Source organism: Humulus lupulus, chromosome 1, assembly GCF_963169125.1.
Source record: "Humulus lupulus chromosome 1, drHumLupu1.1, whole genome shotgun sequence".
Lineage (NCBI taxonomy): Eukaryota > Viridiplantae > Streptophyta > Magnoliopsida > Rosales > Cannabaceae > Humulus > Humulus lupulus.
In genome coordinates this window covers 91129498-91146967 of record NC_084793.1, presented here as the reverse complement: position 1 = coordinate 91146967, position 17470 = coordinate 91129498, and the positions used below count along the sequence as shown (strand labels likewise).

General features: G+C 35.8%; 1 protein-coding gene across 1 annotated transcript; it reads left to right on the top strand.

The window, feature by feature from the left end:
* Positions 1 to 14118: 14118 nt before the first annotated feature.
* LOC133814422 (endo-1,4-beta-xylanase 5-like) lies at positions 14119 to 17042 on the top strand. Its single transcript, XM_062247386.1, has 6 exons — positions 14119 to 14259; positions 14460 to 14679; positions 14824 to 14990; positions 15294 to 15392; positions 15485 to 16276; positions 16379 to 17042. The coding sequence occupies exons 1-6, from the start codon at positions 14197 to 14199 to the stop codon at positions 16751 to 16753; spliced, it is 1716 nt and encodes a 571-aa protein (XP_062103370.1). The 5' UTR covers positions 14119 to 14196; the 3' UTR covers positions 16754 to 17042.
* Positions 17043 to 17470: the final 428 nt, after the last annotated feature.

Sequence of the window (17470 nt, the reverse complement as noted above, 5' to 3'; positions counted from 1 at the left end):
AATTGCACTGTAGTTGAAGATGCCTACAAGTTGGGCATATGTTTCTTTGTTGAGGGGGTTTTACTTGCATGAGAGGGCAAGTTTAATGTCTGGATAGATTCGCTAAAGATGGTGGAGGAAACTGAGTACTTCTTTACTTACCCATGGGGGATGGTGTCTTTTAAAAAGCTTATGGATGCATGTCAAAAAGACATGCATCATTAGAAGAGGAACTATGAGAAGAAGACAGAAGTTAAGGGGAAACAGAAAGAAGCAAAATACAGTTTGTATGGTTGTGTCCCTGCATTTCAGTATTGGGCATATGAGGCCATCCAACAGTTTGCACGTGAGTATGGTATTAGCCATGGAAACCAGTTTCCAAGGATGCTCAGTTGGTTGAGCAATAAGGAGCGTCCTATTTCGAAGGCCGACCTTGCATTGATGTTCAAGAAGACGAGTGTAAGTTCTTCTATATTATGTCAAAATACATTATTCTTTGGTGGTTTCAAACTAACTTAATTCTTTGTATTTGACGCAGTTGGTTGTGTTGTCCATATTGAAGCCCCAGCCTTCAAAGACAGATTATTATAGCGCTTTGACTGAGGGTGATTCTCCCTTGTATCCTAGGTTGGGCCAAGAAGAAGAGGATGAAACTCCCACTGATTTTGAGAAGGTGGCGGAGATAGCTGCTGAGGTTGCAAAGGCAGCCAATATTTTCGTTGATGCTGGCCCTGATGATGAGGATACCCTAGCCCCCATCTGCCCCACACCCTTGGCCCCAACCCTATCGGTATATCCCAGTCCTGATCAACCTGATTTATGGGAAGTGTTGGAGAGGTTGCAGCGAGACAAAAGTTGTCAGGATACCGTCCTACAGAACCAGGCGATCATCATGGATGTTGTCAATAAGATCTTGACATTTGTACAAGATCTTCGGAGAGACACGATAGAGAATGATTCTGATTCTGACTCACTTGACCTCCCGGATGATTTTGCCGTACATGACATAGGCACTCCTCCGCTAATAGTACTCACAGCAGATCCTGGGACTCCAAGTGTTGTTATTATAGAACCTAGGGATGTTTCTCGGGTAGAGTTTGAATTGGCCAAGAGGAAAAGATGCAAACCTAAGAAATTTGAAGACTACACCAACCCAACCAGGAAGAAACCTCGTGTGGATGCGATCGTTCCTAAGAAACCTCGTGAAGACTACAACGACCCAACTTGATATGACATTCTTCTTAACTAGAATCACACATAAGGCTATCAGTTATTTCAAGCTTATTTATAAGAATACATGAACTTGACGATCGTTCCTCAATTGAACCGGGGCAAATGGTTGGTCGCCGCATACGTACGACACCTCGAGTTTCAATTCATACACCTCTCTATCCACCTGAAATGTCTCATGCAGTATGTCAAGTAGTTGTAAGTACATCATTCTCTATTGGTATCACCTCACCTTCAGCATCCTTAAAATACCATTTCCTACCATCTGTTTCGCAAACACCATTGTAAGAAACAAATAAGTAAACAGTAGAACTTGAAATAAAAAAAAACAAATAAAATTAGCTGAAAAACTAGAAAAAAAACCATCAAGCATGCGTCGAGGATGCCATCGAGTATGCTTTGACGACCATCGAGTAAGAAACAATACCCATTGAGCACACCAAAATACAGAATGAAAATGCACACCATTGAGCCTGCATCGAGTAAACATCAAGCATGCATGAAAACATGTAAAATCACACTACCATCAAGCTTATATCGAGCAAGCATCGAGTAATAATCGAGCATGTGTGAAAACATGCAAAATCACACTACCATCAAGCTTATATCGAGAAATCTTCGAGTAACAATCAAGCATGTATGAATCATGAGAATGCACATGACCATCGAGCCATCATCGAGCAGGCATCGAGTAACCATCGAGCATGCATGAAATCGTGAGAATGCACATTACCATTGAGCTTGCATCGAGCATGTATTGAGTAACCATCGAGCAAGCATGTAACCATAAAAAATGATGTGCCATCGAGCTTGCATCGAGCAACCATCGAGCACAAATCAAACCCAAAAAAATTGCAGAAAACACAGATTGACGAACAACAAAAAACAAAACTAAAAATATGTGCAAATATTGCTCACATCTATTCGAAATGCCCAAAAGTTTAAAGGAAACATCATTAATCCAAGTATTTAAGAAAAAATTGCTTACCCATAAGTTTTTACTCCATGATTCCTCAAAATTTACTTTGGTCTTGATCTCTTCAAATGATTTTCTCTTAGGGAGGAGCTCGACTGTTGGTAGTGCTCAGATCTCTACCCGTGGTGCTCTTAGTGGTGCTGTGAGGTGAGGTGAGTGAGAGAGAGAGTGCACCAAGAGAGACAGAGAGGGGGAAACGAGAAGAGGGAAGAGAAGAGGGCAGGGGAATTGTGAGAGGGGCATTTTGGGTATGATAACTCTACAAAATAGAGTTATTTTACCACATTTTTTATGCTAATTGTTTAGTTCTTGAGTTTTTAATTGATTTATTAAGTTTTTAAGTAATTTTGTATTTATTAGTCTTATTGTAATTTTCTAGATTTTTATATGTTATTATAGATATTTTATTATAATATTTTGGAGTTTAATTATTTATAATTAATATTGTTAAGTTAGAAGTTAATAATGTAATTCTTTTGAACTTAAATGGTATATTAAATTAAGTTATAATCAATATTTTCAAATAATTAATATGATTTATTTATAATTGAAAATATTTGATTGTTATTTAATTTATTTTTATGTTGTAGGAATTATGTTGTATTTTTGGAAAAAAGTATAAGGAAATCAAAAGTGGTATTTGTGAAGAAAGAAATTAGAGGAAAATGTAGCCCTTCACCAGGCCCACGAAGTAGCCCCTCGCCAGGCCCAACATGCTCCAGTCGTGACCCAAACTTCCCAACCAGCTGCTGCTCCTTGCTTCTCCAGCCAAGCTTGGGCCGTTAGTCACTAGCTGCCTCTTCCCTGCAGCAGCCGAACCTCCCAGGCGCATGAAGCCTCTGCCCAAGTCTCCTGGCACAGCACTAGGCCCAGCGAAGACCCTAGGCCCACGGTTTCTTCCCAGCCAGCCCGTGTGCCAAGCCATTCCTCTGCTCACCAATTGTCACTGCCCCCTTGCACCCCAAGTGCCACAAAGCTGCCATTTCCCATTTTTGAGCCCACAAATTGTCACTTTGTCCCCAATGTCTAAAAATACCAAATTTTTTTACCCAAACTTTTCTACACATTTTACCCAAAAATATCATTATTACACTCTATAATTTACCCCTATTTGCCATATTATTATTAATTTAATCAATTTAAATTGATTATTTTAATACACTTTTTTTTGCTATAAATAAGGGAGTAGTGTGCATATTTTGGGGGAGGTTACCATACTACACATTCTACACTTTCAAGACCTCTCTATTTTCTTCTTCTTCTTTGTTGTAAATTTTTTGTGTTTTTAGAGGAAAAATTTGGGAGTTCATCCTCCAAATTTTCCTATTTATCTTTGTAATTTTTTTGTTTGTATTTTCTATTCTAGTTATGAGTTTCTAATCTTTTTAAGATTATTAAGGTGATGATGAAACAATATGTAACTAGATAGTATTTATTTTGTATGTTGATTTCCCATTTTGTGCAACAAAGTTTATATAATTTTCTTCTTCAAATATCTTCTTTCATCTTAAATATTATGTATTTTGGATTGTTAGCACATATTTACACTTTGTTCTTCATTAGTGCAAAAACATAATATTCTTTGTGTAAGATGTGTCATTAAATTGTACACATCCATGCTTAGAACAAAAATATTATGTTTTGCCTTATAAATAATGTTCATTGTTTATTTGTTATTTCATTAGATTGATTTACACTAAATGTTTTGAAATTATAACTTTTTGAAAAGTGAAGAAAAATCTTATCTTTTTAGAAGTAATTTGTGCTTAAAATTATAAATCTATTTGGAAAATGATAGTTTGATTTATTTTAACTATCACTAAAACTTGAGAATCAATGTACTTATAAATATTATTGAACTTATATTTTGTGGATTCTAATCCTTAATAATCTTATTTTACCATCTTGTTTACAATTATTAATTTAGTAATATATATTGTCTTTAATTTCTATATTATTGTCTTTTATTTTATTTTCATTATTAAAAAATCTCTTCAATCTCTGGAGCTAGGTTAGAATTTGTTAATTTTGGTTTAAAATAGTTTTTTTTTTCGATTTTAGACAACTCCTTTGGGTTCGACATCCTTGCTTACACAATCACTTTTCTATATGAACGATTCGTGCGCTTACGATATATAAATATTTAAAACATACCCGTTTTGAGTCCATCAGAGTAATGTCAAAAGTTTTGGCATTATTTTGAAATGATTAAAGAGCCTGGTATATTTTTGACTTAATATCCCACATTAAGCATAAAAGTTTAAATTTCCCTTAATTATATTAATGTATATATAAATGTTATAAAATATCATTATTATAATAATATATAATACAGGACTAGATATTTTTTTTGATGAACAACAAGCATTATATGTAAGTGTCGTGTGTATACATATAGTATGATTGAGTAACTACATAATAAATTAGAATAACATTTCTCTTTTATCAATAATAAACAAGCTTCTTCTCCAATTATTGATATGTGATTTAAATGATATTCTAAATATTTTGTATCTTAAATATGATAGATTGTGATCTAAAATGTTATCATACTATTATTATTTTAAAATAAAAATCATATACAATGTTTTAGTTAATTTTTCTTTTAATATTTTATGTTATTTTTGATATATAATATTGTTTATTTATTCAAACTTTATATGAAAATCATAAAAACTTAATAAATTTTCTAAATAAAATTAAGCAAACATGCAATGCACGAATGCACGTTGCTTGCACCTAATATTTATATTGTTACCCTCAAATTTCGAGAATGAGTAAACAATCTCAAAATGTAGGTTCGTAAAATGTAAGTTCAAGGTTAACAAGTATTGACATTATACTTGTACAAATTGTTACGAAGTTTCAGAGCTACGTCATTAGCGTCCGGGCATGAGTTGCAGACTCGAAGGTATTAGTCTCCTACAAGACATGAGTTCAACAGACTGATCAAGCAAGGAGGTGGCGACAACTGGAATGGTGAGCTCTAAACTATGTGATCTGGAAAGAGTGTTGAAACAATGTTCAAGCTCGAAGACGCGTTAAACATATACACAGAAAAGCTGTTGGAAAATCCCTATTTCTTTGGCATTAAGTTAAGCCGCGTATTGAATCCCTATTTTTATGGGATCTTTATTTAAATAATGTATTTAAGTTGTATTATTATTATTATTATTATTATTATTATTATTATTATTATTTTCAAATATTCATCTTAATTTAATTTGAATATATGTTGTAACTTCCCCAAGCTTGTGGGAAGATATTCTTGTAACAAGGTTTATAAATAGCTTGATTTTAGTCATTTGTAGACATGCGCAATTGGGGGCTGAGAAACATTCTGTGTAAACTGATTTTTCTAGAAGCTTTAACGCAAACTATAATAAAAGTGACTTGTGGACGTAAATAGATTTTAACTGTTAGATAAAAAGAGAGAAATAGAGAGTAAATGCAGATACTGAATGCTCCTCTTTACTGTTATTGAATGCTCAACGGATACAAAAGAAGGAATAGCAACAGGCTATTTAAACAAAGCAAGTCAGAGAATAAAAGGAATATACAATTGTATAACGATATCCCTGAATTTTAGGAAAAGGCAAAACGGCTTGTACGATGCCAATCATATGCTAGCTAGCATTGAGGTGGTCCTCATTGGAATCGGTTAAGGAATATTCATTCCTTTCAACACGCCCCCTCAAGCTGTGCTGTGGGGAATGAATAACAGCAAGCTTGTTCTTCAGGTAATGATATTGTGGTATACTCAGTGATTTTGTAAGTATGTCAGTAACTTGTTCTTCTGTGGGAATGTACCGAACTTCAACCTCTTGATTCAGAACTTTTTCTCTGATAAAGTGAACGTCAATTTCGATATGCTTTGTCCTTGAATGGAATACAGGATTTGATGCAAGTTGCCGTGCACCTGAATTGTCACACCATAATATCGCTGGTTTTCTGCATTTGATTCCTATTTCAGCAAGCAGAGATTGCAACCAAACTACCTCAGTACATGCTTGTGCTAAGGCCCTGTATTCTGCTTCGGTACTTGACCGAGCCACTCCTTTTTGCTTTTTAGAAACCCAGCTGATCAGATTATTGCCAAAGTAAATGCAGTATCCTGTTGTTGACTTTCTGTCATCAAGTGAACTTGCCCAGTCTGAGTCACAAAACCCCTCAATGTCCAGATTTGATGCTTTGGTGAATGATATCCCGTCACCTATTGAACCAGCTAGATACCTCAATATTTTCTTGCAGGCACTCCAATGATTTTGGGTTGGAGCTTGAAGGAATTGGCTTAGTTTATTAACCGAATAAGCCATGTCGGGTCGACTACGTGTTAGGTACTATAAAGCTCCTATGATGCTTCGATATATAGTGGGATGTTCAAACTCAGCACTGTCTTGGAGACTCAGTTTGTTGCTTTGGTTCATCGGTGTAGGACAGGATTTTGCATTAAGCATGTTGGTTTTCTTTAACAGGTCAATGGTGTATTTGGTTTGAGATAAGTGTAGTCTGTCATGCCCCCTAGTTATTTCAAACCCGAGGAAATAGGTGACCGAGCCAAGAGATTTGAGGGAGAACATGGTCTGGAGCTGTTTGATGATGGTTGAAACTTGGACAGCATTGTTGCCTGTGAGGAGAATATCGTCAACATAAACCAAGACAAAGAGAAGTGCATCACCTTTGTTATAAAAGAAGAGAGAAGTGTCGGCAACAGAATGAGTGAAACCGAGGCTAAGAAGACTGGTTTTGAGTTTGTCGAACCACGCACGAGGAGCTTGCTTCAACCCGTAGAGGGCTTTGTGGAGTTTACATACGGCAGTGGGGAAGTTAGGATCGACAAAACCAGCTGGTTGCTCCATGAAGACCTCTTCTTGTAAAACACCATTGAGAAAGGCGTTATCAATGTCGATTTGTTGAATGTCCCAGTTATAGGTGACAGCCAAAGAGAGAACAATGCGAATGGTGGAAGGCTTCACAACCGGGCTAAAAGTCTCAAAGAAATCAATGCCGGGTTGTTGTTGGAAACCTTTGGCAACCAAACGAGCTTTGAGACGATTGACAGAGCCATCGGAGTTATACTTAATACGATACACCCATTTATTATCAACAATGTGCATGTGAGGTAGGCGTGGAACAAGAACCCAGGTGCTGTTCTTTTTTAGAGAAAGAAATTCAGTTTTCATGGCTGAAATCCATTTGGGAGAGGCCAAGGCTTCTTCAACAGAGTCGGAAATGGAATCATCAAGGGGGGTAGTGGGTGGTGTGGTAGCAAGGAATGTTTTAGGCTTGAAAATACCGGCTTTGGAGCGGGTTATCATAGAGTGTGTAGAGGGTGGAGGTGGAACGATTGGGTTGGGACTGGGAGGTGAGGATGGTGGATGTAGTTTCTGGTATTTTGTGGAAGAGATAGGTGAGATTGGCAGGTTGATTTCAAGTGGGACAGTGGAGTAAGAGGTGACAGAGGATGGAGTCTTACCATGACTAGTGGAGGCTGCTGACTTCAAGATTGGAGATAGCACGGAGGTTGCTGAGCTATGATCATTATCAATGTCTGCATGTGCTTCATCATGTGCCTGTTCAAAGTAAGAAACAAAAGGTAGCTGTTATACCCAAAAAATAGGAAGGTGCATTCTAGGAGAGTTAAGGGGAATGGTCCTAGGAGACCCCAAGGAGGATGTGGTCCTAGGAGACCCCAAGGGTGTGTAGGAGGTAAGCCTCCCAAGGTTTTCTAAGTGTTGGCTCGAACGTGTCCAAGGTAAATAGCTAAGGAGGAGGAGTCTCATGCAAGAGAATGGAGACTTAGATTTTGATAAGGAGAGCCTATACAACGTTCGATCGGACATGTTTGGGAGATGCTAAAGGAGGTTGCCTCAATGTTGTTCAAGGTGAGGTTGCCTCAATGTTGTTCAAGGTGAGGTTGCCTCAATGTTGTCCAAGGTGAGGTGCCAAGGAGGTTGCCTCGGACCACCTTGGTCCGAGGAGAAGCCAAGGAGATTGGTTCAAGGAGGAACATGGCATGCTAGAGGAAAGTGCATGTTAGAGGAGAGAAGTGCATCTCCTACCACCATGCACGTTCAACCCACCAAAAACATGTCCTACTACCATGCATATCCTACCACCATGCATGTTCAACCAGCACTTGCATGGGTAGTGAGTAGGAGGTGGACCAACTAGCTAGAGGAGACTAAGTCAGACACAACTCCAACAACGTACGCGGGAATCTCTCATTCTTCCCACAAATGGGGGGTTTGTTACATTTCGAATTTTGAATGTTTAAATGTAATAAATATAATAAAATATCCCTATTATAAGAGGATATCAGTTGAGGATCCCAGGCCTATAAATAGAGAGCTTATGGGATGAGAGAGGGTCTTCTTCTGCTTCTTCTTTCGAGAGAGAGAAAATTGGGTCTGTCTATTCTAGAGAGAGAAAGTGCTGAAATTAGAGAGAATTCTTGTATTTTCACAATCTGTACTGAAGAAACTCAGTTGGCTCAGTCCATCTGATCTTGAGTACAGGTTTATAAATCACAACTCTAAGTGGATTAGGCTATTACCGACAATCGGGGCTGAACCACTATAAAAATCCTGTGTGTTATTTACTTTTCTTGTTTATACCGTCTGTTGTCGTTTACATTCTCTTGAAGGTTCGTCGTATTTGACGTTCTCACGTCGTTGGCTAAAAACGCAGTCAACAGTAGCCATTGACTATATTGGATGTGATTAGAACATGTATCAATTTCTGAATTTTTGAACTGAGAAGTGGTAAAACCAGATGCAAAGGGAAAGTCGTGTTCATTAAAGGTAACGCTTTGGACTATGTAAATTCGACCTGATGGATGCAGACATTTATAGCCCTTGTGGTTTGGATTGTATCCTAAGAAAACACATTTGGTTGACCGAAAGTTGAGTTTGTGTTGATTGTAATCACGGAGATGAGGAAAAGAGGCACATCCAAAAACTTTGAGGAAATTCAGGTTTGGCTTGACTTTGAAAAGAACTTCTATTGGTGATTTATGCTTTAGTGTAGGTGTTGAGAGATGATTGATTAAGAAGGCTGCTGTGCTGAATGCTTCCCACCAATAGTGAAGTGGAAGAGAGGCTTGTGAAAGAAGAGTGAGTCCCATTTCTACGATATGGCGATGTTTTCTTTCAGACTTGCCATTTTGAGGATGAGTGTGAGGACATGGATGTCTAAAATGGATACCTAAAGAGGTGAGAAGGGGAGCTAGACTTCTATATTCACCACCCCCAATCCGAGTGAAGAGTTTTGATTTTAAGATCAAATTTTCTTTCAACTAGTTTTTGAAAATTGACAAAGATGTTTTTCACATCAGATTTTAGTTTTAGAGGAAAGATCCAGGTGCAGTTACTGAATTCATCAACAAAATACACATAATATCTATAGCCATCTTTTGATAAAATTGGTGAGGGACCCCACACATCTGAATGAATGATCTTTAATGGTGAGCTTGCTGTTTTTGTGGATGAGGAATAATGTTTATGTTTGGATTTACCAATATGACAAGCATCACAAAAATTGGACAGACTTTGAAAAGAAACTTTTTCATTAATGAGCATCTTTTTCATTACATTTAAACTAGGGTGTCCAAGACGCATATGCCAAACATTAGGATCACTGGTGTTGACAGATTGAACAAAACAAGACTGGGCAGACTAAACAATGTCATTTGTTTGATTTTTAAAGCATGACTGTGTACTGTGACTCTTCTTGGAATTGAAAGAAATTGAAAAACATTGACTCTTGTTGCTGGACAACTTTGAACCGAAACATGATGAAGAGAGTTTAAGTTGATAAAGGCCATTGCTAAGCACTCCCCGAGCTAGCTCCTTCCTCGTAGCCAGATCCTTAACAACACAAAAGTCAGAATAAAACTCAATGTAAACAGGGTTATCTTTAGTTAACTGAGAAATGGACAGCAAGTTTTTGGTTGTTTCAGGTACGCAGAACATATTATTTAGCAACAAGGAAGATAGCCCAGGCAAATGTAATATACTTTTACCGATAGCAGTAATCGAGAGTGGCTGTCCATTGCCAACTAGCAGTTGTGTTTTACCTTTGTGCTTAACTTTTTGTTGAAGGTTTTGGCCATCAGAAGTTATGTGATTCGTAGCTCCGCTATCAATATACCAGGCGTTGTCGTGAGGACCAGCAGCTGAAGTTGAGGAATAGAGGGCTTGTTGTCCCTGGTTTGAAGCTTGCTGGCTAGAGAAAAAGCAGGTGTTGGACTGGTTTGAGGCAGACGGGGCTTGGAAGTTTATGTCAAATCTGTGGTAACACTTAGAGACAACATGTCCAACTCTATTGCACAGTTGACAAACTGGGCGGTTTCCTCCTCTTCCACCTCTTCCACGGCCACGTCCACGAGGTGAATAACCTCTGCCTTAAGCACTGGTAGAACCAAAAGAACTGCCACTGATTGATGTGGATCTGCGAAACTGAGCAGCTAAGTTAGCACTTGGAGAAGAAAGGTCACCTGCAGTGGGTATGTTGAGCTGCTCCAGCCGCATCTCTTGACTCTGTAGTAAGAACTGGACTTCCTGCAGGGTAATGGGGTCTGGTCGAGAGGTTAGTGTTATTACAACTGGGTCATAATCATGTCCCAGACCACCTAAAATGTAAAGAATCAACTCTTCATCAGATATGAGTTGGCCTGCAGCAGAGTGGTTTTCAGCCAAGCTAGTCATTTTTAGCATGTAATCATGTATGGACAGATTGCCTTTTTTGAGAGATTGCAGTTGAAAACGAATTTGCAAAGTGCGTGCCTTAGACTGAGTTGTGAACAAAAGTTCAAGAGTATGCCAAACCTCAAAGGATGTGGTGCACCTGACAATATGACCAAACATGGTCTCAGAGATTGAGTTGAGCAGCCAACTGAGTATTGCTTGATCTGTCCTTCGCCAGAGAGCATAGCCAACGTTCTGCTGTCGAGTTTCTCCAGGGACTGTTCCTCCAACTGTGTTGTCAACAAACTGAGGAGGGCATATTTTCGTGCCAAGAAGGAAGCCTTCAAGATCATGAGCACGAAGAGCAGGTAGCACCTGCGACTTCCAGAAGGAATAATTCCCACGATCAAGTTTCAGAGTCAGAGGAGCAAGGCTCTGAAAGATGGATACCGGAGGAACGGAGGGTACGGGAGGAGCGGAGGGAACCGGAGCAGGAGGAGCATCAGCGGATGTGGCAGAGCTAACTGTAGTGGAGTCTTCAGGGGTCGTCATGAATGGTAAAGGTTTTCCTGCTCTGATACCAAGATAAAAAGAGAGAAATAGAGAGTAAATGCAGATACTGAATGCTCCTCTTTACTGTTATTGAATGCTCAACGGATACAAAAGAAGGAATAGCAACAGGCTATTTAAAACAGAGCAAGTCAGAGAATAAAAGGAATATACAATTGTATAACGATATCCCTGAATTTTAAGAAAAGGCAAAACGGCTTGTACGATGCCAATCATATGCTAGCTGGCATTGAGGTGGTCCTCATTGGAATCGGTTAAGGAATATTCATTCCTTTCAACACTGTTGAATCACATTAAAAATTTGTTTCTATTATTTTTTTTGTATACTAATTGTTTAATTGCTCTACATAATTAAGTTAACTAAAAACAGCGTCAACATATATATTTATATGTTTGATAAACATATGCTTAAAAAAGAGAAAGAGAGAAAAGGGTAATTTAGAAATCCAAAAATATAATAAAGTAGAAGAAATAAAAAAAAAATTACACTTTAAAAAAAAGGACAGCAAGTTTTCTAAACTTCTCATATGAGGCTATTTGTTGTAATTTCTTTTATATACTTCTTGGATCTTTATATATAATAGAAGAGGGAAGCCAAATGTGTATTCATTCGAATTAAGCAAATATGAAAATCTATAAATGTTAAAAAAATCTAGCTATATTCATTTAAATTACATTTACGGAGCCTAATTCCAACTTTCGTTCCTTTTTTGTTTTTCTATAATACTATATATAAGTTGGCATCGTTTTTTTAGGAAAAAGCACTGGATTTAAAATTTGAATTGGAAAACCATATTAATCTAATTATTGTACAATTCTTTCTACCTTATTAAAGAAGAAGATAAGAACAGAATTATTTGGAATATTATTCTCTATTTAAAGAGGAAAAACCTCATAATTATGTGAAAGAAAAAAGAAAAAGAGAGTGATCAGAATGAGAAACTGCCGGGGTTATTAAAATATTAATATTAATAATAATAACGGTATATCCTCAGAGAATTAATTTAATTTAATTTGCACCTAAACTCTCACAGTATAAATACAATGCAATGTTCCTTGTTTCAATTTATTTTTACATATTCATATTCTCATATTGAGCTTGTGAGAAAAGTACTACAATCTCTCTCGTGACTATTACATATATTCAGGTTTTGTAGAAGTAGTAGTATTTGTGCCATCCCTCCATATAATAATATATATATATTATAATGAAAGTTGGAGGAAAAAACAATATTCTGCTTCTGCAGCTGCTGTGTTGTATTATTTTCCTTTACACAGGTAATTTGTCTCTTTACTTATTTTCTCGTGTAATAATTGTAAAGGTCTCTTTCATGGTAAAATTAAAAACTAAGAGACATCTGCAGTCATTTTTAATTGTATTCATTTTTGTATTCGTATGATTTTTATTAGATGTTTATATTATATAATATAATAATTATATGTAAGAGTATTCTAGAAAAACATCTAAAAAAATATATATAATTAATGTGAAGAAAAATTGACGAATTTTTTTTATCAATTTTTTCTTTTAATTGTGATATATATGTTCAGTGTGTGTATATATATATATATATATATATTATATGTGCAATATAGTTTCATTTTAGATTCAAAAAACGCATTTTACAAAAATTATAAAACTTTCTGTTAAAAATAATGAAATATATTTTCATTTAGATTCCAGTTTTTTTTTTTTAAAACTCAAGATAAATAATGAATTTTTTTTTTAAATAACACATACACGGAAGGGCTTCCTTTTTTATATAAATATTTATATATATATATATATATATATATCAGGAAGTTACTTTATGTTTCAATTTTTGATAGATTTCCTTTTATAATTATCACCGCATATGGATATATATATATATATATTTTCATATATGAATATATAGTCTCCGGTCCATTTGTGTATAAGAAATGTTACGGGGCAGTGTTAGCGCCATACATGTAAATTTAATAAGTATTATAAATTATATCACCAATAAATCATAAAATATCAACAGTGTTAGCACTTAAAGTGTGAAATAATAAAGTCACAAATCTGCTTTGGGTTACTTATATCTTTTAAAACAATTAATAATTATATATAATTTACATATTTTCTGACAAAAAATATATAAATCTACATTTTCCACAAATTTGGAGTTTGGGCGACTAAATTGAAAGACACACATGCATTATGCTCGAATTTTCATCCAAAAAAAAAAATGAATTTCAATTTTTGTTTGGCCGGATTGATAAAATATCTTTTTGTTTTTTTAGGAAATTTAAAAGTTAAATTTAATCTAATTTTATAAAATTTAGAAAATTTATCGACTTATTGAAAAAGAAAAAATATTAATATAAAATTTTAGAAAAAATAAATTTCTCACATTTTTTTCCTACAGTTCCAAATAAAATCTACAAATTGAGGCTTTAAAGTAAAATTGATTACTCATTCTTCTTGAATTGTTTTGAAAATTACTAGGGACAAAACAAGTAAGAGCTAGCTAGTTACGTACATGCGTCTTGGATGACATTATAATAAAATCATTTATATATTTTTTTTATTCAATGCATACATATACATTCGTTCCGGTGAATAATATATGTAGCACTTAAGTAATAAGATGTTATTATAACAAATTAATGTGCATATATTTGATTATTAATTAACCGTAGGACTTAGGTAAAAAAAGCTATTTGGTTAATATATTTTCAAGTGTTGATAGAAAAACGTAACACCTATAAGTTAAATAGAAATTAATTATGTTCATTTTTGCAGGGTTGGGAACCAATGCCTTATCCTACGATTACTCAGCCAGCATCGAGGTGAGGATAATTACGTACCACTAAATTTTATGCTTGTGAGATTTGAACAATATTGAATCATACGCTCACGCGTGAGTAATCAGTCTAGATTGATATATGCTGATGCTTTTAATTTGTCAGCTTTATTTTATATGGATTAAGAAAAATGATATTTTATAATGATATATCTTTTCTTCTTCTTCTTTTTTTCCAACTTCCAGTGTGTTACGAAACCTCTCAAAGCTCAGTATGGAGGTGGGATAATAACAAACCCAGAGTTAGATAATGGCATAAAAGGATGGTCTAGGTTTGGTTATGCCAAAATGATGCACAGAGAATCAGAGGGCAACAAATTCATTGTGGCTCATAGCAGAAACCAACCTTATGATAGTGTATCTCAGAGGCTTTACCTGCGAAAGAACAACTTCTACACATTTTCCGGTGAATGCTGTTATTAAAATACATTGCTCATAATTATTAATAAAACTGATCAATATTATTGAACTAATAATTAATGTTATTGTTTTCTTAGTATCACTATATACATTTTGCCTTATGTACTGTTGTTTGTTATCAATAATGTAGCTTGGATACAAGTGAGTAAGGGAAATAATGTCCCAGTAACAGCTACATTCAAAACAAACAAGGGATTCAAACATGCTGGTTCTGTAGTTGCTCAATCCCATTGCTGGTCTTTTCTCAAAGGGGGTCTCACGGTTGATGAGTCAGGTCCTGCAGACCTCTATTTTGAGGTCAGTTCAACGGGTTATTATATTATATATATATATATATATTTAAATATATATAGTAGAGTCTCGTATTTAGTACTGATTATTGCATTAGTAATAATGGTTAACCGATTCTAATTAAGCCTGTGACAATGAACTCTTACAAAATTGTGTAGATTTCGTAACCAACTATACCAATGTATACATCTAGTGATATTATCACCACTGTATAATGTTTAGTGTTAACTACTCTTAATATTGCTAGATATACTATAGTTTAGCTAGCCTGCTTAATCTTTTTAACAACGATCCTGAATCATATTTCAGAGTAATAATACATCAGTTGACATCTGGGTTGATAGCATCTCACTCCAACCATTCACTCAAAAGCAGTGGAAATCCCATCAGTATCACTCCATTCAAAAGGTAATTAGTCTCTCATGCCACACTCACATTTGGATTACATAGGTACACTTTCTATAACATAATCCACTGTTAATTTTCTTTGGTGTCATCAGGTACGGAAGAGTAATGTTAGAATCCGAGTAGTCGACAGAAGAGGCAATCCCATACAAAACGCGACCATCCTCATCGAACGAAACAAACCCAATTTCCCATTCGGCTGCGCCATCAACAAGCTCATCCTAACCAACCCAGCTTACCAAAGCTGGTTCACTTCAAAGAAGTTCACCGTCACCACATTCGAGGACGAAATGAAGTGGTACAGTACGGAACCCACACAAGGCAACGAGGACTATTCTGTCGCGGACAGCATGCTCAGCTTCGCCAAAGGACAACAACTCTCTGTCCGAGGCCACAACGTGCTCTGGGACGACCCTAGCTACCAGCCATCTTGGGTGAAACCTCTTTCCGGCCCGAAACTCTTCTCGGCCGCCACAAAGAGGCTGAGCTCCGTCGTTGGCAAGTACAAAGGTCAACTCATTGCATGGGACGTGGTCAACGAGAATTTGCACCATCAGTTTTTTGAGACCCAACTTGGAAACAATAACGCTTCGGCCCAGTTTTATAATTTGGCTTTTGGGGCTGACCAGAGTACCACTATGTTCTTGAACGAGTACAACACTATAGAGAGCTCTGGAGATGCCTTGTCCTCGCCGGCGCAGTACATTAAGAAGTTGAAGGAAATCCAAAGCTTTCCTGGTAATGCTAATGGGAAACTGGGAATTGGGCTCGAATCCCATTTTGATACTCCAAATCTGGCTTATGTTAGATCTTCCATTGATGTTCTTGCTGCTACGGGATTACCCGTTTGGATCACGGAATTGGACGTGAAAAGCAGTCCCAATCAGGTTACATTAAAAGAAACCATATATATATATTAACTAGCTAAGACATATATACATCATGATCCATTTAAAATATAATAATGATGGTTTTGTACGACATTGCAGGCTAAGTACTTGGACGATATTCTAAGGGAGTTATTTTCACACCCTGGGATCAAAGGAATAGTATTGTGGGCATCATGGCATCCTCAGGGATGTTGGGCAATGTGTTTGACTGATAACAATTTCAAAAACTTGCCAACCGGTGATGTTGTGGACAAGGTAATGGCCGAGTGGGGTTTGCAAAACGACGTCGCAACTGGCCAAGCTAATGCTTTTGGCTTTTATGATACGTCCCTTTTCCACGGAGATTATCAAGTGAGAATTTCTCATCCTCAACTCAAGAACTCTTTGTCCACTACTCAGAGCTTCAAAGTGGAACCTTTGGGAGTTGGTTCTCGGAATAAATCAACCTCACTAGTCTTCCAAGTTCCTGCTTAATTATTATTAGAAGTGATATTTCTCTTAATTTATCATGATCAGCTGGCTATATGTATCGTTTTTCTGGGAATGGATTTTTATCCAAAGCTTATAGTCTAGTACGGTACGGGAGTAAGGTTTGTAATAGGGCTTGTATTTTTTTTTCCACCAATAATGCTTGTATTTTTTTCCACCAATAATGCTTGTGTTTGATTCAAAGCTAATAATAAATAAAAGAGTGTTGCTATATTTGGCCCTTAAGCTGTCCAATACTGTAATGCTTGTATTCTTATTTCCAGCAATAATGCTTGATTCAAAGTTAATAATAAATAAAAGAGTTGCTATATTTGGCCTTTTAAGTTCTATAGTTGGTTAACATAGTCTTATTAAATATTAAATTCAAATGTGTGATTGTCTAAAATAAAAAGATATCTTCTGCGGCAAATTATTACGTTTGTTATTATTATTTGAATATATATATATATAATTTACTTGATTAAGACATTTCATATCAACTTTTTTTAAGACAATATGAGATAGATAGATATCCAAAAGTAATATAAATAAATAAATAATTGATTTTGTTTTAAATTTAATTTACATAAAATTAGTTTAAAGGATTTGTCATTTTATAAATAATTTATTGAACAAAAGCAAGATTTGAAGTGGAAAAAAATCCACAAAATCAAAAAGCAATTAATATAATCCAGAGATCATGAAATTATGTGCATGAGATCT